The sequence below is a fragment of the Mustela erminea genome, chromosome 2 (assembly GCF_009829155.1).
Source record: "Mustela erminea isolate mMusErm1 chromosome 2, mMusErm1.Pri, whole genome shotgun sequence".
NCBI lineage: Eukaryota > Metazoa > Chordata > Mammalia > Carnivora > Mustelidae > Mustela > Mustela erminea.
Genome location: NC_045615.1, coordinates 152,752,478 through 152,777,495, shown reverse-complemented (window position 1 = coordinate 152,777,495; position 25,018 = coordinate 152,752,478). Strand labels below are relative to the sequence as shown.

The 25,018-nt window shown below is 36.2% G+C and overlaps 1 protein-coding gene across 2 annotated transcripts in view; it reads left to right on the top strand.

Moving 5' to 3' along the window:
* The window catches only part of TMPRSS11A (transmembrane serine protease 11A), a 52,655-nt gene that overhangs the window by 12,512 nt on the left and 15,125 nt on the right, over positions 1 to 25,018 (top strand). For both annotated transcript variants that reach the window (XM_032334467.1, XM_032334466.1), the window contains exons 2-5: positions 2,463 to 2,584; positions 4,476 to 4,594; positions 19,488 to 19,555; positions 21,492 to 21,652. In XM_032334467.1, coding sequence (XP_032190358.1) covers positions 2,463 to 2,584; positions 4,476 to 4,594; positions 19,488 to 19,555; positions 21,492 to 21,652 — 470 coding nt within the window. The remainder of the gene's footprint in view (positions 1 to 2,462; positions 2,585 to 4,475; positions 4,595 to 19,487; positions 19,556 to 21,491; positions 21,653 to 25,018) is intronic.

The window sequence follows — 25,018 nt, the reverse complement described above, 5'->3', positions numbered from 1 at the left end:
ACATGAAGCAATGTGTCATTGGTTATTGAACCACTCTTCTGCTGAGAGTCCCACCATTCAGTATGTAATGGTGTGAGTTTCGTGCATCTTAGCACTGGGATATGGGCTCCCTATCATCCACCTTCTTCATTTGTCCTACTCAGAGGAACTCTGATGTGATGGGAACATATATTTCAAAGTTTTTAAATCTCCTTGAGGTCTAGCCTTTCTTCTTTGGTTTTCTTATTGTTTTTGAATGACTTGAAGATACACTAAGATTTCCTGAGAAATTAAATGGTCAAATAAATGATGAATGAATGAATAAATAATTGAGTGAATGAATATATGAATAATAAATTAATTTAAGAATTTTCACATACACTCAATGGAAAAGCCATCTGGCACTGGGAAAAAAAAAAAGTGCCCCAGGAGTTAGAAGGCATGAGTTTGAGATGACTGCTATTTTGGTTATAATAGAGAAGTCATTTAATCATCTCTAGGCCTCAGTTTTCTCACCTGGAAAATATGTTGAATTTTTCAGGTAGCCTCTAAGTTATCTTTCACTTCTGAATTTAAGTTTTAAGCCATTTAAGAGGCTAAGTAATATTATACTCCATGGAGCTTCTGTTTGTTGTTATATTCTAGCACCTTAGCTTTGGTCCGTTAGAAGACACATTGCCTTTCCACAGCCAGTTGTCTAGATTCTTTTTAATCAGTCAGCGCACACATTGTCAATATTTTCTATTCTCAACAGAATTTAGATCTCTCAAGTTCCACTAGGTTTATAAGGTAAATACATTACTTATGCCAAAACTACCATCTTCTCAATTGTTTAGGTCCACAAACTGTATCTTTTGTGCTTGCATTTACATAAAAATATGCTTATATTAAAATCAGGATATAAATCAACCAATATTTATTTAAAATTACATTCGGTACAAAACATTGCACTAAATCTTGCGAAGGAAATATGAAATATGAAAAATACCCTCTGCCCCCAAAGCTAAATTCTAATGAAGGGCATAAATGAAGTTGACTACAATGGCAGGTTGTAGAGAAGGAGCACTACACAAGGAGTTAGATGACCAAAACCCTTTTAAGCCACTTGACTCTAATCAAGTTTCTGTTCTCTCAGCCTCTGTTATTTCATATGTAAAGTTGATATAATATCTGCCTCTCATTGCTCTATAAAATTCCCATTCTTTATCAGGCAACCTTATTAAATCTTAATGATAAGAAGATGAACAACAATAGTCCAGCTCCACAAGGAGTGCACAGCTAAGTTTAGATTAATATACATGCAAACAAATACTTGACACACTATCATCAGCACTATGGTTGATCATAAGAGGCTAGGAAAAAAAGCAAAGAGTTATTTTTCTCCTCCTGAATTATGGAAATTTCCTCTAACTCTGATGTGATAAAAGTAAAAAATACATAGCATCACATTGAAGTAGTCTTGTCAAAAGAATTTAACCAAAATCTAATCAAGTCTTTAGATCTGTTTACCCTAACAGGAAATGAGAGGGATAGAAGAACAAGGTAAGTGATATCATAAGAAAGCATTCAGACAAGTAAAAAGCGGGATGTCCTAAAGGGCAACTGGTTTGATTTCTTCAACAAGTCAACATAATTAAAATTTTCAAAGGAAAAAGGACTCTTCTTTAAAAGACTTGAAAGACACAATGACCAAATATACTACATGATTCTTGATTATGTCCTGATTTGTACAAAGCGTCAGTAAACATAGTGCAGATAAAAGAGGGAATTTGTTATGCTGGAAATAAAAAAAAAAAAAAAAAAAAAAAAAAAAGAGGGAATTTGAAGGTGGGCTGGATAGTCGGATGTACTAGAGAAATATTGCTGATTTTTAGGAGTGTTATGGTATTATGGTTATGTTGGAAATACCCTGTTTATAATGGTGATGTAATGAAAAGTCATAATGTCTTATTTCATATTAAAATATGGCAACAAGATGAATGAAGCAAAATGGCAAAAATATTAACAACTGATAAAATGATGTGATAATTATAGGGGTGTTCCACTATATTATTTCTTCTAAATTTCTATGTACCTGAAATACTTCATAATCAAGACTTAAAAGATAAAAAATAAGTAAGATAATAGATTTGAAATCACTCTGTAAACTCTAAAAGGATACACAGAGAAAAGAGAAAAAAAAATGTTGGAGGAAGAAGGGAAAACATCCTTTTTCAAGCTTTGGACCACATTGCTAAGTCAGGACCGGCCACCACAGAGAGCCAGTGCCTCCAGAAATAGAAACCAGGAGCAAATCATGGATTCTCAGATCCTGATCTTTTTAACACCTCCCTTCACACCAAGATAACCTTGATGAAAATGGAAGACAAATGTCTTCTTGCTGAGAAAGGCAGACCAAAGCAACTTGATCTTATCCAAATGAAAACCGGAAAGCCTGTAACCATTACCATGTAAGAGTAACTGGTGAGTTTTCTTTTTCACAGAACAGCAGGATTTGGCACCCGAAGCAGAGTTTTGAAACCATGGATGACTGCCCTTCTCATTTCGTTATTACTGACAGTGGTGGCAGTGACCATTGGTGTTTTGGCTCATGTGTTAGTCTCTGGTAGGTAAAAATTATGGATTTCATCCAGTTTGATTTCATTTTTCTCATTTATATATATGTATATGTGATTTCATCCCAAAACAGTTTTGTAATTTTACCAGCAAATGCCCACATTTAGAATTGTTTAAATTTATTCAATAATTTTATTAAGAAACAATTACTGACTACCTAATTATATATGAGTACTTTTCTGGAAGACTCAAGAAATAGCATTAAGTAAACAAGTTCCCTATCTACTTAGAGCTCACGATCTAGTATTCTTTTGAGATTCTACACAAAAGATCAAAAATAATAACTAACCAATAAAAATATATGTTTATAAAAAATTAAAAAATTAATTAAAAAAATTTTTTAAAAAAATAATAATAATAACTAAAATTTACTAGCAATTGTAATAATTCTAATCATCAAGTGAAAAACTGTGATAATTATTAAAATTGGCTCATTTACTCATCATCCTATCCACCAACATTTAAAGGCAAAAGAAAAACACATGTCCAAAGTAATAATGAATTTTAAAATAATTGGTAAACTCTAGATATGACAGAATGTTGTTACTTATTTTTAGAGAGAATTTTTTTTCTTTCTAAAATGATATTCAGGTATTTTTAATTGCCTAATAAATAAAATTGTTATATTTATAATCACACAAATACTGCATTTCAGAGTTCTTTTTCAATTGTATGTTTCTCTGTACAGACTGCAAACCATTAACATTTTTTGACAAATCTCACAGTCTCACTCACACAGATGTGTATGATACAACAACTAGCTCAGGTTGCTTCCTTGAATGGTCTCAGCTATTGTCATCACCTCAGATTTGATGGGGAATGATGAAGAGTCTATCAGGAGCTTTAAAGGACACAGCTCTGGCTACTATGACAACCCTACCTGTAGTTTATGCCAATGGCCAAAGATTCTTAGGTCAGTTCATGTGACTGCACAAAAGCCCCTTTATTATGACTATAAGGTTTGATAACAATATGGATTCAGGAGATAAATATCAGGGGGACCAGAAAAGGCGCTGCAGAGTCCACGTAGAAGAAGCACCATCCTGAGATCCCTCTTCCTTTCCCACTCCACAACTGGGAAACCCATTTTATCTCCCTGGTTCCCCAGGGAGAGAGAATCATTCTGTGATGGCTCCATTCTCTATTTTTAACTCTTGTAGCTTTCTTGTCCACTCCCGTCACCACCACACACACACAAGGACATACTCCTAAGGTTACCAGATTTCCCAGAAGTCTCCCCTGCTCTCTGTTTTCTTACCTTTCCCAGTAGCCAAGCAGAAATCTGACTGATTCACCCCAGTTCACAGTGTTCTTAACTCCCACCTCTGACAATTTTCCCCCTTTCTTTTCCTGTCTTTCTTACTGTATCTGACTCTCCCATTACAAATCAAAATTCACAAGGACGTTCATTTACATCTACTCCCTGTAGAGTAATAGGTAGTATACGTTTCATTGTCCCTCAGCAAGGAACAGTATAGGAATTAATGGTTCCAGCTCTAAAGTCACACTGTCTCGGTTTAAACTTGGGCTAGTTACTAGTTATAGACCCTGGAGCAAGTTACTTATCACCTCTGTGCCTCACTTACTTCACCTGTGAAATGGAGACCCCAATCTTGGAGAACTAGAATGAGGACCAAATGAATTAATACATGTAAAGTACCCAGAACAATGTTTCACAAGATAATACACACTCAGTAAATATCAGCTATTATTAACATAATACATTAATCATCATTTTCATTAATATTATAATGAAACTACATTTTTAAAGAATCTCAGCAGTAATTCAAGACTTTATATTAGCCTCATTGTATCTGTACCTTTGATCCTGAAAGCTATGCCCATATCACGTAATTTCCTACTTTTCTTTTATATCACAGGACAGAAAATGGAGTATTATCATGCCACCTTTAAAATTTCAGATCTTCGAGTCAATAGTAATTCTGGACAAAACAACACATACCAACTTAAGGACTTACGGGAGATGAGTGAGAAATTGGTAAGTCAGATGATATCCTTTCTGTTGTGAAGTAATGTAGATGGAAGGGATTTGTGAATCATTTCCTTCAATATTTCTCAAAAGACGATTTTCAGACCACTTGCATCGAAATCATCTTGAAGAGTCCTAAGCCCCACCCCAGACTCGCTGAATCAGTGTCTGATGAGATAGGAAGTCAGGGATGAGGAAGTAAAGGAATCTGCTTTCTAACAGCGAGCCTGATACACCACTCTAATTCAGTCTTCTCATCTAAAGGTGAGAGAACGGAGGCCAACTCGATCCCAGCCTATGACTTCCCCCCTTGCCCCATAATATCACCCAAATTATAAAGTGTAGCCGTATCAGAAATGGTTACTTGTGAAACCACATGTTTCATTCTAAGAATGAAAGATGACCACATTTCATGGCATGTGACCACATTCTAAGATTTAAAATACTTTTAAAATCTATGAGAGAAGGAAAGATAACCACAAATACTAATTTTATCTCACAAGCATGCTAATAAAGATAAAATAGCCAGACCTATTATGTAATATTCAAATGCAATACTAATAATTTTGTTAAAACTAAAATATAGGACTGCCCCCAAAAAGGAAAAAGTAAACTCAGTTATGATATAATTCTCCACATGATGTGTGATAAGGTGATGGTGTGTGTGAACCATCACTTAAAAACTAAGCTTAATTTGGGGTGCCTGGGTGGCTCAGTGGGTTAAACCTCTGCCTCTGGCTCTGGTCATGATCTCAGGGTCCTGAGATCGAGCCCCTCATCAGGCCTTCTGCTTAGCAGGGAGCCTGCTTCCCCCTCTCTCTCTGCCTGCTGCTCTGCCTACTCGTGATCTCTGTCTGTCAAATAAATAAATAAAATCTTTTAAAAAATTAAGCTTAATTTAACTTCTTTGACAAGGAAGCATGGCAGTACAGTTATTTCAAAGCAGTGGGAATGGCAGATGTATTGGTTTGTTTTAGCAGTCATAGAACCTTTTTAGTTCTAAATATTTCCTTTCTTTCTCAAATCAATTTTCATTTTCCTATCACCACCTGATCTTTATCCCTATGCACACTCAATTGCAACGTATTTGCAATAATATCATGGAGTTTATAACCTATATTTTCAAGCCTCACTAAATCATGCACTTTGGTTCCATCTTACAGTCTTGTCCCTCCAAATCATTAATTAACGTTTGTAGGCTGAAATATATTCTTCCATTCCTCTATATCTATAGTACCTTAGAAAACAGCATTTGCAATCATTTCTTGAGGAATGCCAAAGAAACCTGGGCACATGCCCTGGTACTTCCTTTAGCCCTCTAACCCTGAGTGACTCCACGTAACTTCTTCAATGTAAAAATAATAATAAAAAATAATCTGTCTTCGATGTACAAATTCTTTGAACTTGGAAACTATTTACAATAAATCAAGAAAGTTTAAAATGTTTTCTTTATGCTTTACAGCCAACATTGTTGTTGTTTTAGGCTAACCAAGACACTATCTTTACTGAAGTAAATGGACAGGAATGCAATAGATCTTTTAAAATGAAATAAAGAAAGGCAAAGTGCATTTATAATAACAAAAGTGTTTGAAAACGGACTTTAAGGTTTCAGTAAAGCACACATTTCTAGGAATGAAGGAGCCTCAGGTGCAAAGACTAAGTTAGGTAATAACACATCACGAGCGCAGGCAAGGCACTTCTGGGGTCGTCATTATTTTTCTCATAACACATTCTCATTCACCTCTCCCTACAGGCTACCATTCCTTATTTCATGTATATTCTTTAGTTTGCTTTCATTCTTGTAAAAATGAGTTTTGTTGTTTTGTATGCACGTGCTTTTAATTTATTCTTTGTGTTACAACTCAGTTGTCTTAGTCAGTTTGGACAACTATACCAAAGTACCAGATACTGGGTGGCTAATAAATACCAGAAATTTACTTCTCAAAGTTTTGGAGACTGGAAGTCTGAGATCAGGGACCAGTGTGGTCAGGTTCATCAAGAGATGACAGTCTTTCAGGTTGCAGACTGCAGATTTCTAGACATATCCTCACATGGATGAGAACAGACATAAAGGGCTTTCTGGGTTTCTTGTTATAAGAGCACCAGCCCCTTCATGACCTAATCACCTCTCAAAGGCCCCACCTCTAATACCATTACATTGAGGGTTAGCATTTCAACATGTGAATCCGGGCCGGGGTTGGTGGGGGGGTAGGGAGTGGGGGCCAGAGGGAGGGGCAACAAATATTCAATCCATGGCATCACCTTTTGTGTCAGACTTTTTTACTCAGATCTGTTTTTTAAGCTCTATCCATGTTGTTAAATGTACATCTAATCCATTGCTATTGGCTGCCACAGAATGATTCCCAGTCTGTATCTGCCATATTTTACCTCCTGCCCATTATCCCAAGAGATGCTGCACTAAACTGCCTCCTACTTGTCCCCTATGGACCTCTGCAAGTTCTTCTGAAGGCAGAGTCACTGGGTCATTGGGTGTGCATCCACTTAACTTGACTAACTAGCTGGATTGTTCTTCAGAATGTCTGAACCAGTGTACATTCCGTCAGCAGTGCAGGTCCCCACATTTTTGCCCACACTTGGTATTACTTGGCTTGCTGATTTCTGCCAGCCTAATAAGCAATAAGTTATATCTTATTTGGATTTAATTTAATTTTTCTAATTACTAATGAGTTTGTGCACTATCAAACATACTTATTAGCAAACTTTTCATTTTTATAAACCGTTGGTACCTATCCTTTACCTATTTCACTATTGGAGTTATTTTGTTTTATTAGGGTTATTTTCCAGGAGTTCCTTATATTTTCCAAATATGAACAGTTTGTTGGTTGTAGAAATTACAGTTATCCATTCTGTTTTCTATTAATTTGGACTATGCTGTTCTTCATGAAATAGAAATCCATAATTTTGAAGTAATCATCTTCATCAATTTTCTTTGTCTTATGTTCATGTTTTTTATAAATTTTTTTATAGAAGACATTTCCTCTAAGTCATAAAAGTATTTTACCATATTTTCTTCTATTAAGTTTATAGTTTTGGGACGCCTGGGTGGCTCAGTGGGTTAAGGCCTCTGCCTTCGGCTCAGGTCATCATCCCAGGTTGTGGGATCCAGCCCCGCATCGGGTTCTCTGCTCAGCCGGAGGCCTGCTTCCTCCTCTCTCTCTCTGCCTGCCTCTCTGCCTATTTGTGATCTCTGTCTGTCAAATAAACAAATAAAATCTTTAAAAAAAAAAAAAGTTTATAGTTTTACTTTTTATATTAGGTCTTTAATGGATCTAAAGTCCACCATGTATGTAATGTTAGGTAGGGTCTCAGGTTTTATTCTGCATATAAGTGAGCCAGTTTTCCCAATTTAACTAAACAATCTTTCTTCCCAATATGTGGTATGATTGTTCAGCTCTTTACATTTCTTTGCACTTGAGTCTTGCAGAAAAGGAAACATGATCTATCTCCTCAAATTTCTTCCAATCTCTTTGGAGAAATGAGAATCACACACATGAAACTGAACAGCCTGACATAATTAAAAGCCAAATTGTATGTTGAGGACTGTAAGGTCAGAATAGCTTCAAAGAAAAGAAATTCAGCTAGGTTTCTGTGGTCAAGAAAAATGTGGTATTATTTAGCTCTGTTTAAATGAGACAATTTAAAATTGTTAAATGAGACCATTTTTCCTTCACTCACCACCGAGTCACCTTTAGAAGAATTACACAAAGGGTTCATGCTTTATCCTGAGCCACTCCTGTTTATTGTTGTTAAATCCCAATGAATAAAACCAGATTTTTCTTCTGTCCTATATGGGTGCTAACTAGACAGCCAAGAAAGACAAGTTGCAGGTCCTGTTCTTCCTCATAATTGGGGATTTACTGATTTGAATGTAAATAGAGGTACAAAAGTAAAATGAGCTCATGCTCATATACTGCTAAAAGAACTCCAGTAACCAGACACCAAAAATTCATGACACTCCCAAATGGGTAGGTCACTTTCTTTAATTATTAGAAGTTCGGGTAGAGTCACTGGCTGAGGCAGTACTTTATTTGAAGAAATATATTTTAGCAATATGAGGAAATATTTTTAAACTATAGGGCCATTACAAATGTGAAAGCTATAAGCTTGTAACACCATAAAAATCATTAACATGTACTGAGTGCCAAACACTACATTAAGCACCCAATTTGTATTATTTTAGTTAATTCTCAAAAACAACTTTATGAGGTAAGTACAATTATTATCACAATTTTATAGATGAGAAAAATCAAGGTATAGAAAAGTTAAATTATTCAAGATCATACAGCTAGTAAATGATAATAGTTAAAATTTGAGATTACATGTTCTTAATAAACTTACATCATCCCTAAAAATCACCTGTGTGATTTTACTTCCCATCTACAATCCTACAAAATTCCAGAGATCAAGTAATTATCCATAGTACATTAGTCTCTTTCAATTACACTATCTACATGGGCCAGTGACCATCATCTGCATTAACAATGGCGACAGTTGGGAATTTTCTTAAGGTTGTCTCCCCCTAAAAAACACTGCTCCTATGTCCAAGGAGCACCCAGGGACACCCAAAAAGGGCCTAAAATGATTCTCAAAATATACTTGATACTATGTGTCTATACAGTCTGTAACTATACAAACAAGGAACTTGGAAACAGAGTTACAAGGAGATAAACTAATTAGAAATTTACTGTCTAAAAAATTAGATGACAAAAGTGAGAAATTTGGCTCTGATCAACATTGAGGCAGGAAATGCTCCTAAGAAAAGGGAACTGAGTCAAGGTAAACTTAAACTTAACAAAGGTATTAGTCTTTAAGTCTGGATGCATAAGGCAAGAAATGCTCCATACTTGGTGTGGGACTATGGCCCTATGCCTAGAAAGAAGAAACTGGATTTGGAAGATTTGAGAAAATTCTAAGCAGACTTCATCAAGAAACTTCATGTTCAGAGGTTAGAAAGATTGAATGTAGAATATGGCTGAGAACTTACATGAGAACACAGACTTACATTTATTTTGTAATTAAAGATTAGGCATATCAAAAGGAAGATGTGTATTACTGCACCTCCAACTTCAATGTGTTTAATTTGAATCCTGGAAGAAAAAGATAATTGTCTATTTCATGTCTAATCTGCAATATAACACTGCAAAGGAACATTATTATCACACTTGACAGATAAGAGAACTAAGCCTCTGACGTTGAGGTCCACAGCTAGTAAATACCACAGGGGAGATGCAAAGCCATGGAAGAAACCAGAACATGTGCTCTTTCCATTAAATTGTTCTACTTGTTAGGAAGGTACTCAGCTAAGATAGGAAGCTCAGTTCTACATCAATTTTTCTCCCATTTAATATTTAAATTTATTATTTTCCTATTTTTTTATTTAAGTTTTGTTAGTTATAAGGATATATGTTGTGATAGTTAACTCTTAGCTAAACAACACACCGAGTTTATTTGTTATATATGCCCTCCTCCATAGTTTCCTCACTTCCTGGTATCAGCTTTGTGTTCAGCTTTACTGAGATACAATTTACATGTAACATTGTGTCAGTTTACAATACAAAACATGTTGATTTGATATACTGCAAAATAATTATCACTGTAACACATCCATCATCTCACATAATTACCCTTTCTTTTTTGGGATGACAACATTTCACGTCTTATTTCCTTAGCAACATTCAAGTATATAGCACAGTGTTATTAGCTATAATCCCCATGTTGTACATTAGATCCCTAAAACTTGTTCATCTTATAACTGGAAGTTCGTACCCTTCCATCAACATCACTCTGCTTCTCCCATGACCCCACCCCCACTCCAAGCCATGGTAACCACCAGTCTACTCTGCTTCTGTGAATTCAGCTTTTTAGATTTCACATCTAAGTGGCACTAGACAGTATTTGTCTTTGTCTGATTTATTTCACTTAGCATAATGCCCTCAAGTTCTATCTATATTTTCCCAAATAACAGGATTTCCTTCTTTCTTGTACCTGAATAATATTTCTGTGTACACACTCATGCACACACAACACACACACGTTTGTATACATACCCAGAAGCAGGATTGCTATATCATAAAGTAGTAGACACTTCCCTACTATTTTCCATAGTGGCTGCACCAGTTTACATTCTTCAAGAGTGCACAAGGGATGGCATCCTCTCCAACACTTGTCATCTCTTGTCTTTTTGATGATAGCCATTCTAAAAGGTGTGAGATGATAGCTCATTGAGTTTTGATTTTCACTTCCCTGATGATTAGTGTGATACTGAACCCCTATTCAAGTACCTGTTGACCATTTGGTATGTCTTCTGTGAAGAAATATCTATTAAGCTCTTATACCCATTTTTTAATCAGATTTTTTTTTTCTGTTGAGTTGTATAAGTTCTTTATATATTTTGGATATTAACCCTTTATCAGATATATGATTTGCAAATATTTTCTCCCATTCCAGAGGTTTCCTTTTCATTTTGTTGGTGACTTCCTTTGGTGTATAGGAGCTTTTCAGTTTGATAAAGATCCACGTACTAATTTTTGCTTTTGTTGCTTGTGCTTTTGATATCATATTCAAGTAATTGTTGCCACAACTGATGTCAAGAAGCTTTTTCCTTATGTTTTCTTCTAGAAACTTTATGGTTTCAGGGTTTATGCTTAAGTCTTTAATCCATTTCAAATTATTTTTGAGATGGTACATAAGGGCCCTATTTCATTCTTCTGCATGTTATTAGCCTTCCAACACTGTATATTGAACAGATTATCCTTTCCCCAGCGAGTACTCTTGGGTGCCTTGCTAAATATTAGCTGATCATAAATGTGAGGGTTTATTTCTGGGCTCTTGATTCTTTTCCATTGGTCTATGTGTCTGTTTTTATGTCAGTACCCTGCTGTTTTGATTACTATAGCTTTGTATTCGAGTTTGGAATCATGAAGTGTGATGTTTCTGGCTTCGTTCTTCTTTCTCAAGACTGTTTAGCTATGCATGATCTTCTGTCATTCCATATAACTTTTAGGACTTTTTTCTATTATTTCTATTTCTATTTTTTCTATTTCTATGCCACTAGAATTTTGATAGAGATTGCATTTATCTATAGATGCTTTGGACAGTATTTACATTTTAACAATATTAATTCTTCTAATCCTGAACACAGGATATCTTTCATTTATTTTTGTCTTCTTTGATTTCCTTCATCAAAATGTCGTAGTTTTCAGTGCATAGATCTTTCACTTCCTTGATTAAACTTATCTTAAGTATTTCGTTATTTTTGATATGATTGTATTTTATTTCTTTTTCAGCTATTTCATTGCTAATGTATACAAAGGTAGCCATTTTCTGTATATTGATTTTGTATCTTGCACCTTTCCTGAACTCATGGATTAGTCAACAGTTTTTTGGTGGAATCTATAGGATTTTCTCTATATAAAGTAATATATCTGCAAATAAAGACAATGTATCCCCTTCTGATTTGAATGGCTTTTATTTCTTTTTCTTGCTTGATTGCTCTGGCTAGAACTCCAGTACCATGTTGAATAGGTGGTGAAAGTGGGCACCCTAGGTGTCTTGTTCCTGATCTTAGGAAGATTTCAACCTTTCCCTGTGAAATATTATATAAGCTGCGGGCTTGCCATAGATGGCCTTTATTATGTTGAAGTATATTCTTTCTATATATAATTTGTTGAGAATTTTTATCATGAAAGGATGCTGTATTTGTTAAGTGATCTTTCTGCATCTGTTGAGATAATTATATGATTTTTATCTTGCATTCTATTAATCTGTGTATCACATTTTATTGATTTGTGTATGTTGAAGCATCCTTATACCTCAGGAATTTATATTGCTTGATCATAATGTATGATCCTTTCAATATATTGTTGAATTTGATTTATTAATTTTGTTGAGAATTTTTGTATCTCTATTCATCAGGAATTTTAGCCTGTAGTGTCTTTATCTGGCTATGGTATTAGGTTAATGCTTGCCTTGTAAAATGAATTTGGGAGTGTTCCTTCCTCTTCATTTTTTTTGGAAAAGTTTGAGAAGAATCAGTGTTAATTTTTCTTTAAATGTTTGGTAGAATTCACTAGTGAAACCATCAGTTTTTCTATACTGGGAGATTTTGATTACAGATTCAACCTCTTTGCTCCTTACTGATCTGTTCAGATTTTCTATTTCTTCATGATTTAATCTTGGTAGGTTGTATGTTTCTGGGAGTTTGTCCATTTATTCTAGGTTATCCAATTTGTTAATATATAATTGTTCACAGTAGTCTTTTATGATCTTTTGCATTTCTGTAGTATCCGTTGTAATATTTCTTCTTTCATTTTCTGATTTTGAGTCTTCTTTTTTTCTTAGTTTAGCCAAAGATTTGTCAAAAAAAACCAACTCTAAGTTTTGTTGATCCTTTCTGTTATCTTTTAGTCTCTATTTCATTTAATTTTGCTCTGATCTTTGTTATTTCCTTCCTTCTGCTAACTCTGGACTTTGTTTATTTCTTCTACTTCTTTTTTAAATTTTTAATTTCAGTATAGTTAACATAGTGTTATATTAGTTTCAGGTGCACAATAGTTTTTCTTCTTTTCTAATTCCTTGAGGTGTGAATTAGGTTGTTTATTTAAGATCTTTCTTTTTTCTTAATGTAGACATTTATCACTGTGAAATTCCACTTTAGAACTGCTTTTGCAACATCCCATAGTTTTGATATGTGTTTCCATTTTCATTTGTTTCAAGATTTTTTTTTCCTTTTGGTTTCTCCTCTGATCCATTGGTTGTTCAGAAGTGTGTTGCTTAATTTCCACATATTTGTGAATTTTCTAGCTTTCCTCCAGTTATTAACTTCTAGTTTCATGCTAGTCAAAACATAGTAGTCAAAACATAGTCAAAAACAGTATGATTTCAGTCTTAAGTATTTGCTAAGACTTGTTTTGTGACTTAAAATGATCTATCATTATAGAGCATATAAATCCTAAAGAATTTTCCGTGTGTGTTTGAGAAGAATGTATATTCTCTTGCTGTTAGGTGGGATATTCTATATATGTCTGGTTAGTCCACTTGGTATAAAGTATGGTCAAACCCAATGTTTCCTTATTGATTTTCTGTCTGGATGATGGATCCATGATAAAAACGGGATGCGAAGTCCTCTACTATTATTGCATAGTTTATTTCTCTCTTCAGATCTGTTTGTATTTGCTTGATTTATTTGTGTACTCTAATGTTAGGTACAATATTTATGATGGTTATGTCTTCCTGATGAATTGACTCCTTTTTCATTATATAATGACTTTCTTTGTCTTTTGATACCAGTTTTGGCTTATGGTCTCTTGTCTGTATCAGTTTTTGAGGAGGAAGACAACAGAAACAAACAACTATAATAGAGGAAGGAGGCTGATGAAAATATCTGCCTGTATATGTTTAGCATAAACAAACCATGATTAGGAGAAAAATGTGGATGAGTGTTTTCTGAGAGAAGTTTTTTTTTTTTTTTTTGAGAAAGGCAGCAATATGAACCATCTCTAAACTTCCTGATGAAGTTAGATTATAGCACAATCTTTACTGGATAATCTATTTAGATTATTGTTCATCATTCAGGAAATATAAAAGATTCTAAGAGTACGGATTCATATTCTCTCCCTTTCTCCTTTTCACTGAATAATTTGGAGATTTCAAGGACAACACACCTAGAGAGCACATTCCTTTGCCTCAGGCATTCTGGTTTAAATATCTTTATTATAACTTTGAAAAGACACAAATTATATATTTTCCTCTTCTAAAATGGTAATTCAGAGATCTAAGCCTTTGTGTTATGCTGAAAGTTACTAATTTATCCTTTATCACCCTTAATTGCAAACACTTTAATTTATTGAATTTACTTTGCCTCTTAGTCTCAGGAATATAAGCCAATTTGGCATAAGGCTTATCCAATATATTGCTACTTGCTATGTGTGATTAAACAGTTACAGATGTTCATCTGTTTCTTTCTAACAGCCTATAAGGAAACACTGAGGAGGACTAGGGCAACCAAAGAAATATCTTCAATAATACCACATAATATCACAACCGATTTGTTGATATCATTACTCCTGGTTTTGGGTAATCAGAATGTCACACTTCCATGGCACTTCATCCACATATCCACAGCCCCCACATGACTGGATCCAACTTCCATCTCTACTAGACACAGCTTTTTTTTTTTTTTTTTTTGAAAGGACTTTTGTGGACACAAATTGACTCAATACCCAGAAGGCCACCAAACTTCAGAATTCCATAAATACTATCACTGACGTGAAGGGTGTCCACACTCTACGCAGGTTTAGAAAAATTATTCATAGCTGACTTTTTGATTCTTGGGTTTTGCCAAAAATCTAGAGTTTTAAATAGATAACAACTTTAAAAATTACAATAAGAACAATCAAGATTATAGTTCTCATTTTTAGAGAACAAAGAAAACTGCCTTGCAAGAGGGCTAAAACAGTTTCTTGACCCCTTAGCTGCTGCCTACTACACATTGTGGGTAGGAGCTTTTAGTAAAAACCCACCTGTGTGCTTATCCCAAGGTCAGCTAGTTCAACTGGGCAAGTCACTTCCTCATCTATGTAATGCAGACGATAATAGTGTTCACCTCAGAGGGTTGAGGAGAAAAGCAAATGAGCTCCCAAATACAATGGGGTTAGTGCTTGGTGCACAGGTGATGCAACTATGAAGACTATTCCCACCATTATGACTACTGTAGTCTTACTAACATGGAGGAGCTCTCCATAAACAATCACATTACCTGAAATGGTCCAAAAGGAGAAAGGATTCCCATCAGTAAATCATAGTCAATTTGCTTTTTCTTCAGAAGCATTGGTCTAAATCTGATGAAAAGCTCATTAAAAACTCTTGCAACACTTGCCTGGGTGGCTCAGTGGGTTAAACCACTGCCTTCAGTTCAGGTGATGATCTCTGGGTCCTGGATCGAGCCCCACATCAGGCTTTCTGCTCAGCGGGGAGCCTGCTTCCCCCTCTCTCTGCCTGCCTCTCTGCCTACTTGTGATCTCTCTCTGTCAAATAAATGGACTAAAAAAAAAAAAAAAAAAAAAAAAAAAAAAAAAAAACTCTTGCAACTTTCCTGGTAAATGCAGGGCTTTCTGATAAATTCTCACTTTCTTTCATTCATTCATCCAAAAAAACATGCTTTATTTTTTCATGCTGTAGAGCATGAAAAAATCAATACATATCCCTAAAGGGTGTGTAGTCTAGGAAAGGAGATTTTTAAAATTACATAAATAACTATATTAAGGAGGGAGTAGAAGGTGTAAGAGTGATAAGAAAGATTAAGGCAGAAAGAGGAAAGATTACTCTGAGGTTCAAGAAATAACCACAAAGAAGGTATTATCTGAAATAGACCTTGAAGGAGAGTTCTGATTCAAAAAAGAAGCGCCAGCAGAATGGCGGAGAATACTACAGATTCAAGGAATAGTCTAAAAAGGACAAGTAAACATGGAATAAGGGTCAAGCCTGACAGGTACAGGTCTGTTGAAGACGGGATAGAAGATGGCCAACAGAAGGTGACGACCTTCAATATCTGACGCTGTGACCCGAGGCAAAAATGACTTGTGCTTTATTTCCTACTTTACCTGCGTTCAGCCCTTGTAGCAAGGCAATTTCAATTAAGTCTTATTTAAAACTAAATGTGTCTTTTTTTTTTTTTAAAGCATCTCTTACACTGTTCTTCATGTGCTACTCTTATTATAATTGGGAGAAAGCAACAGGATCTGAAGTTTCCTCATGGCATGTTTGTGGGTCCTTTGATTCTGGGGGCTCATCTGGTGTGACATTGGAAGAAACTGTTTTTATATCATTAGCCGATCTCTTGGTGGCATATCTACCTGCAACACCTCCTATGTAAATACGGAGATTGCTGAGAGAAAAGCCAAGTTGGGAAGCTTCTGACAGTGAAAGGCGTGGGCCATGTGTAAACAAACTTGCTCAGGAATGAGAGCTGATTGCATGGGCGTGTCTGTTGGTTGGAGTTAACAGCCTCTCCCTAACTCTTTTATTAAACACTCAACTAACCTTCAATTGCCCTTTTAGAACTTAATCTCAGCGCAACTTCCAGCATTTCAAAATCATCAGACCTAAGGAGGTACTACCCTGAAAGGGGTGGGGTCTGTGTTTAAAGTTAAGTGACTAATTACAACAAGCAAACTCTGCAAATGCCCCAGAATGGGAGGTGGGCTGAATTTATAAATCAGTATCTCTATTAGCTTGTGTAAATAATACACTTAAAACAAACTGGCACACCAGTTTTTTTTTTTTTTAAAGTGTTCTTAACTCTTACAAATATAGAATGCCAAACTATCAGTCGAGTATTTCTTATGACCTAAGCCTTCATCTTCTAGGAAAGATTAATCATGATTAATGATTCATTATCTTAGGGTCTCTAGAAAGCTAGATCACACATAAAATCCATTCAGCAATGAGTTTAGGTTCCTGTTTTCTCCGATTCTCCCCCGCTGGAAATTCCTTGATTGCAGAAACCCTTTAAGCCAGTCCCTGTGCGGCAGCATTTCTCCACGTTTTCCTCGGACCACCCGAGAATCACCTGAAGATCTTGGGCCTCACCCCAGGCTAATAAAAGAGACTTTATAGGGAGGGGCAGGGCCCTGGAATTTGTATTAGAAGGAAGAAAACCTTATTTCTATGATTAGTGAAGTCACTTGTGCCTGGATTCCCCTTACGCTGTTCCTCAGCTTCTCTCTTCCCGAACAACTGAACCAACAACAGGACTGATGCTCGGGGTGGGTATCGCAGCAGCCACGGGACTTTAGAATGATGTCATCTAAAGTCCAAAACTTAACCTAATACCTTCACCAACAAGTTATAAACAGCCAAGGGAACATCTGTGGGTGGAAATTCAGAGGATAATTACAAACGTCTATAAATACTCAGCTGCTATTTACTTTTCTTCCATTTAATATTTGGCACTATTTTCCTGTAGAGTTGGCCTGGGTTTGGTTTTTATTTCTTTTTTTCTTTTTCCTTTTCTTTCCTTTTGGATTTTCCCCAGATACTGAGTAATAATAATAGCTGTATGCAATGAAAAGAGGAATCGCTACATCAATGTCACTCCTCCAAAAACACACCTCCCAAAACAGTTTCATTTTTAGCTTATAAACCCCACACCTTCTCAAGTCCATTTAAACTCTTCTTACATAAATACAAATAAGTGTATATTTTGGATACTAGCAGTTTTTCAATTTTCTAAATACTGCCTTTGATCTTCAGGTTTACAAATATACAACCAATTATATCTTGACAAGTTCTATAGTTTAAGTCAATCTGATGTTTATTTTATAATGTATCGTTTTGGTTCTGTGAAAGAACTTGAAGTAAAATGTACATCACATTGATTAAAGAAGCTGGCATTTAATGAGAAGAGATGGCCCTGCAAACAGAAAATCTAAATATAAGTCCCAGTGTATGATCCCCACGATGCCAGGGTATTCTTATATAATGTCTCCAAGTGTCAAATAAAACACAAATCGAGATCATTTTTTTAACTTTATTTTTTCAGTGTTCCAAGATTCACTGCTTATGCACCACACCCAGTGCCCCATGCCATACATGCCATCCTTAATACCTACCACCAGGCTCACGACCCCTCCCTTCCAAAACCCTCAGTTTGTTTCTCAGATTCTACAGTCTCTCACAGTTCATCTCCCAAGATCACTTTTATCCCATACCAGTTACGGTGAGGGTTAAAGGAGTCCAGGAATATTTTGTGTCCCAATTAAGTATTTGTGAATGCCGGGTAGTGCTAAGGAAGCCATGACTTGTTCCTTGATCTCTAACATAGCCTTCCATTTATTTTTATGTTTTTGCATTTTTCAAAATAAGTTGGTTTTCTTGCCCCTTCCTTAAAAGACTTAGGACGTGGGTTTTGCACACTTGGTTCATCAAATGTGAAATACAACGCTCGTTTAATTTAGATGACACTGTTGCCACCAAGTGGTCACTAGAGTTACTGCAAGTCAAACCCGAGGCGTGATAAGCCACAGCCACATGATGCTGGATCAGGCAATTAAAATTCTGTGCGAATGAACCAAAAGTAGTAGCTTATTTTCTCCTTCCATGGTGATATAAACTGAGTAATACAGCTTTCATCTAAATCTACAACGCTGTCTTACTCCTTCTTCCTCCCTGATTTACACTAGAGCCCACAGCCAACAATTGAAAAATCGTTGCCTCTCTCCCAAATGCCTAACTCCTGTTCTCTGTACTTAGAGCCAAAGACCTGCAGAGAAATCTGAGACCTGCTATGCCAGGATGGGGGGTTGGGAACCACCTGCAGATCACTACCAAAATATACCCAACATCTTATGTGTGTTTAATCGTTATACCCTATGAGCAGCATTATCAGTATCTATTTTTTACAGGTTGGGAAACTGAGGCTCAGATTGGTTCAGTAACTTCCAACGTTGCCCAGTTCATGAGCAGCAGGATAGGCTTCAAACCCAGTACTCAGCCAAGGTTCTCTCAAAGCCTCCCTCCGTGCCACATTTTGGCTCTGGGTCTTTTGGCTTCACCTTCTATAGAATTTTAGGAAGATTCTTAAAGTAACTATGTCAGCATATTAGAATCACCTGGGGAGGTTTTTAAAAATATGAATGCCTAGGTTCCTTCCTAATCAATTATAACCAAACTCTGAGGGGCTCCACTGTCTATAATTTAAAAAAAAAAAAAAAAAAAAAAACCCTGCCAGTTATTGTTTCACTATGAAAGTTGAGAACCACTGGTTTAAAAGTATATTACTCATGTTAAAATTCTTTTCTATTTTTTTAGCCTTTAATCAGAAGGATATTTTTATTATAAAATATCTTATTAACACAGAGTTTTTCTCTTGTTGTAATAACAGGTGGATGAGATATTTATAGATTCAGCCTTGAACAAGCATTATATCAAGAACCAAGTAGTCAGACTGACGTATGTATGTTTGGGCAAAGGTGGACTCCCAGCCTGGAGGGACATAGGGCAAAGGAGATGGGAACACTCATATGTTGTTGTCTCTGTGAGGTTGGCTCTTGCCTAAGATTTCTCATGAATGGTATCTCTATACGGTCTGGAGATTCAGGGCTGACCACCATTTTCTAAATGCAAAAACTAAGAGGCAGGGAAGTTGGGTGATACATTCAAAGTTCCCCAAGTGACAGAAAAAAGATTCAAACCCCATCAACTGATTGTAAGGCCCAGAACTACCAGAACCTGTGCCCTTGGGAAAACCTACCAAGTTGTCTTGAGAGATGTATCAGTTCAAAAATAAGAAGGCAAAGTTTGACTGCAGAATGGAATTATAAGTTTTACCTGTAATGAAGTCCCAGGAGCCATACCCAAACAAAAAATGTTCCTGTTTTAACAGATTTTCTGTTTGTTATGGTAAAAGGGAGAAGGTTCATATCAGTTGCAGAAATTACTCAGAGGTTTCAACTGTGTTATTTGGAAAGCATGTAGCAGAACATAAATACATAATAGGTGCAAACCTATTAGCCTATAAGACTCATCCTCTTAAAAAATGAATATATTCAGACAGATTTATATAAAGGAAATAATATTTTTTCTGACTACAGATTAATGTCTTATTAGACGACTTATTCCAAGTTCCTTACACCTTTACTAAATAACTAGTGACCTCCAGAATCTAATTTATCTAATTTATCTAATTATCTAATTTATAGTATAAATTAGATAAATTCTACAATGTTTAGGAGATAAAAAGCACATATTTGCTGAAATTCTCTAGATTTCGTATCATTTCTTTTCAAATTCTGATTTGCCATCACATTCTAGAAACATTATGATAGTCTTGTGAACTCTGAAATTTATAGTCATTATAACTTGTAACTTTCTCTGTGGACCTAGAGAAATTCTACCTCATAAAAAATGTTTTCCTTCTGTCTAAAGAGGGAAAATTAACTTGGTCTTACATTTGCCAATATGTCATAAAATTCTGATTATTTGTATCTTCACATTCTGGAGCCTAAATGGACAACAATATATAAAAGTGCCTCAGAATCAATACGATTTCCTATTTTTAGTTAAAGGATTCAGGAGAATTAGGCCTGTGGTGCTTTTCAGAGCTTGGGTCTTTTGAAGTGTAAAAATAAGAGACAAAGCAGATCAGTACGTAGATTTAATTTTTAAAGGCCTTTAATTGTTTGGTTTTCCCAATTTAAAAAGGAAAAACTGAATACTACAGGTAGAGAGACTTGAACTTGTTTATATAAAAAAAGTTCAAAGAACTGCACATGTTTAATCTGGAGAAGACTCGGGAACCAGGAATGTCACTGTCTTCATATATTTTATGTGGGAAAGGAACTTGATGTTTTATATATGTCCCAACTGGTAGACCTAATCCTAATGTAGCAGAAGATATAAAGAGACACATTTCAACTCAAAATTAAGAATTCTCTTAAAATCAGAGCTGATCAAAGAGAAACAGCCTTTGGAAGGTAGTAAATTTCCCATCATTTTAATTACTGCCGGGGGGGGGGGCGGGGGGGTTAGAGGGCCGTGGGTGCTTAGAGGTGATGTAGGTATCAGCTGGCCAAAGAGACCACTGAAGTGTCTTCTGATCCTTAGACTTTACAATTTGGATGAAATTTTTTTGAGATCTGAATCTTACCCAACTACTATAACAAGCCTTCAAATTAATGGGGAAATTTTACTCAAAATATGATGGAAACTTGAAGAGGGGACATATAAAATGATCTTGAGTCAGTGACATAGAGATGAATGTCAATGTAAGAAGATTAGTTCTCAACACTTTTAGCAATTAAGGCATAATCCAGGAGTGTTAAATCCAGGAAAGAGTGTAAGACCCAGTGTATTCCTTGAATAAAAATCTTTCTCTTGTACGTTGCAGTCCAGAGGAAGATGGTGTGAAAGCAGACATCGTTATGGTGTTTCAGTTCCCCTCTACTGAGCAAAGGGCCTTAATAAAGGAGAAAATCCTTAGCATCTTAAATCAGAAGATAAGGAACACAAGAGCCGTACCCATAAATGTGTCTTCAGTTCAAGTTAATGGTAAGTAGGTACACTCTTTTTGGGGGTGTGAAGTTTTCTACTCGTTCTACTTTATGTCTTATCTTAAACTTACTTACCATTAACTTCCATTCCAAATAACAGCTAGAATTTAGATGGGAAAAATTTTTTCAAGTTAAAAAAATTGCATTTCAAGGTTTTATGTTTCTCTGATAAATGCAAGTCTGAAGTTAGTTGTCAAGTGGTTTTTCCTGTAGGTATTGACCGGCAGTCATCCTTAAGTAAAGGCAAACCTTACCACTAATAGAGAATTAATCTGATCCAGACACTGCCTCCATGACTAAGGTAGGGAAAACACCAAGCATTTAGCAACGTCCTATTTCCAGGACGTGACCTTCCTAAAACATAAACTCATGTGTTGCCTTTTAAAAATATGGATGGTTTCTGTATATAGTGAAATTATGACATTTCTCTTAACTTTTCCTCCTGTGGGCATTTGGGAAAATGATTAAAAAAAATACTTTGGAGCCACTAAAGCCACCTTAAAAGTGATGTTTTAAAAATCTCTGAGCTACCGGAACAAACTGAGGGTTACTGGAGGGGAGCGGGTGGGAGAGATGGTGTGGCGGGTGACGGACACTGGGGAGGGGGTATCCTATGGTGAGAAAAAAAAATAAAATAAAAATTTTTTAAAATCACAAACCATTATGCCATTATCATTACACTGAAAAGGCAAACCAATCCTTATCAAGTCCCTTTTCTACACTCTTCACATGCAGCATCTAATTTCTATATTCTTAGGAAGTAGGCAAATTCACCTTTATAAATATGAAAGAGAAACAAAAAATTAAGGACACTAATAAATAAAACGATGTAAGATTCAAATCTAGATCTCTAATTTCTTGAGAGGCTTTATATAAAAAAGTGCTCTGGGTCAAACACGTCTTAGAAATTCTGTCTATGATATTCATCTCTTATATTAGCATATTAAAGGCTCTGCGGCTAGACACAAACCTGTTTACCCTTGTGCATTAAGCTACTTCTGCAATACTTCCTTCCGGCACACAAGTGCAGATTTCTCCTACAAATTCCAATGGATACCAGACTTAAGAGAGTTTCAGGGTAAGTAATTAATATCAGAGGTGAAACAGGATGCCCTACCCTTGTAAGGGTCTGGCTGACTCCTCAAGAGGAAACCTGACCAGGAAGTGAAAATCTCAGGGAATGGGAGGGGCGTGAGTTTGCTGGTGAAGAGTCAGCTACTCCGGGAATAAAGCTGGGGACCTCTCCCAACCCAGGAGGGAAGAACCTGTCAAGGGCTTAATCCACCTTGTTACGTGGGGAAACAAATGAGTTGAGGTTGTGAAATAGTGGCAGTTCTGATAAAGTATAGGACGTGTTGTGTGTGACTTCCAATAACCAGTTAATTGCCAGAAATTTAAAAGCCTGAGCTATCTGAAACCAGCAATGAAGCACAAAATGGCTATCCGTTGCCTGGTCTTTTTGTTTTCGACAGGCTCAGTTTATGTAATACACTTTAATCTTAATGACTAGTAGCTTAAAAGGTAGGATGTTGTTGGAGAACCTGATTTGAAAGTTTACCCCACCGAGTCACTTTAAGACCACCCAAGTAATTGGCCCATGACTTTACCTCTGTTCTCTCATCCATAAAAATTGCAATTATTCTTCCTGTAATCATGTATATGAGGATGTATAAGAAAATAGAAAATGTGAAACATATAGGCCATTACTACTTAGAAAGCTAGTAAATTCTACACGTGCTTTGGAAATCTGAAAGCATAATGTGAGTGACTGGTAGTAGAAAAAGCTGCAACTTTGAAAGTTTCCAAATTTCCAAATGTAAAAAGAGAAGTGTTTACTAACATTTAGGAAAACCCACTTAGTGAAAAGCTCAGCATAATCCTCAAGGCAAAATCACAGCTCTCCAGGAACACTCAATCTGGGCGGTTCCCAATGAGTGGGAAACTGTTGACATTCTAGACCAAGTCTAGAAATAACCCTGCAGCCCAAGATTATCTGTTATTTGTCAAGAATCTGTGGGTTGGTTTGGTTTGGTTTTGTTGTTTTCTGGGGTTTCTTTTGAAAAACAAACACTGCGTGATATGGATCCTTCGAGGGATGCAATGTGTCAAAGGGAAGCTAAAATCAGCTCCTTTGCATTGCAAACACTGATGGGGTCCGTGATCAAAGGATCTAGACTGATATAAAGCGAAGGTCAAGCAAAGCTTGATTTCACACCAGAATGGAGAATCAAACCGACCGCCAGGGGCGTCTCCTATGGAGGGAGCAACCGCCCCCCCTTTGCTTTTATAGAGCAAAGGCCATGTGATTGAGCCTGGCCAATGAGATTGTAACACACAGAGAAAGTTGCATAGTCATGCTAGGTCACACACGGGTGGCCAATTGAATTACAGTTTACCCTATAGTAGCTGTTCGAACTAGCCTATCACTTTGGTGAGTATTGACGCCCCAAAGACGGGGTTTATATTCTTTGGTGGTTAGGGCGATAGCATGTGCGCTTTACTGTTGGACGCCTCCACCTGGCCCGACTCGTCCTTGCATCTGGGCTCTGTTATCTCAGCCTGACCTGACCTGTCCTTATATCTGGGCTCTTTTATCAGAGACTTGTCAGCCATATTTTACTGGCTTCCCAGACTTGTTTCTAAGTATGTTCCTCTGGGGGGCAAGGTCAATTTAAGTTCACTGCATAAACAACAAAATGGCTGTTCTACCGAGATGGGGTCGCTCTGGCTAAGGCCCTTACAACACCATGGCTGTGAAAGAGCAGGTCACTGCCTACGTTTGGTTCATGTGTGCTCCAGTTCCCCTCATGGTCCTCGTAGCATGCAGACCCCTGAATACTAACTCAATTACTCTCAACTCAGAAGTATGTTAGAGGCTCATTTTCTTGGCTTAGGTGTTAATATTAATTTCACTCCTTCACATGAAAAGTAAAATTATTTGGTAAAAATTAGATATCAACAGCTAGTTACTTGCATGGGGATATTTTAACTCTAAGTGTAATCATTCTCCCTAAAAATTCACTCCTCAAAAATCCAATTACACTCACAACCATTTCAAACAACCTGGTACCCTTCCTGGAAAGGGGAAATTTGCATCTTGCACAAACTAAGATGAAGCTTTAAGGAAGAAGTTTAACATCATACTACTTTCATTTTAATCCATTACTAACTAATGTAGGAAATATTAAATTATGTTTTAAAAAAATGAAACAAGAAATTTGTTTCTTGTTTCTTGTCAAACTACATTTGACAGAAAATTGAGTTCTTCTATAGAGTAAATACTGAGAATCTGTCCTGAGCAATTGATTCTTTATCATATAATGACTTGGGCATGAATGTAAGGGTATTATTTTTTTTAGAGATT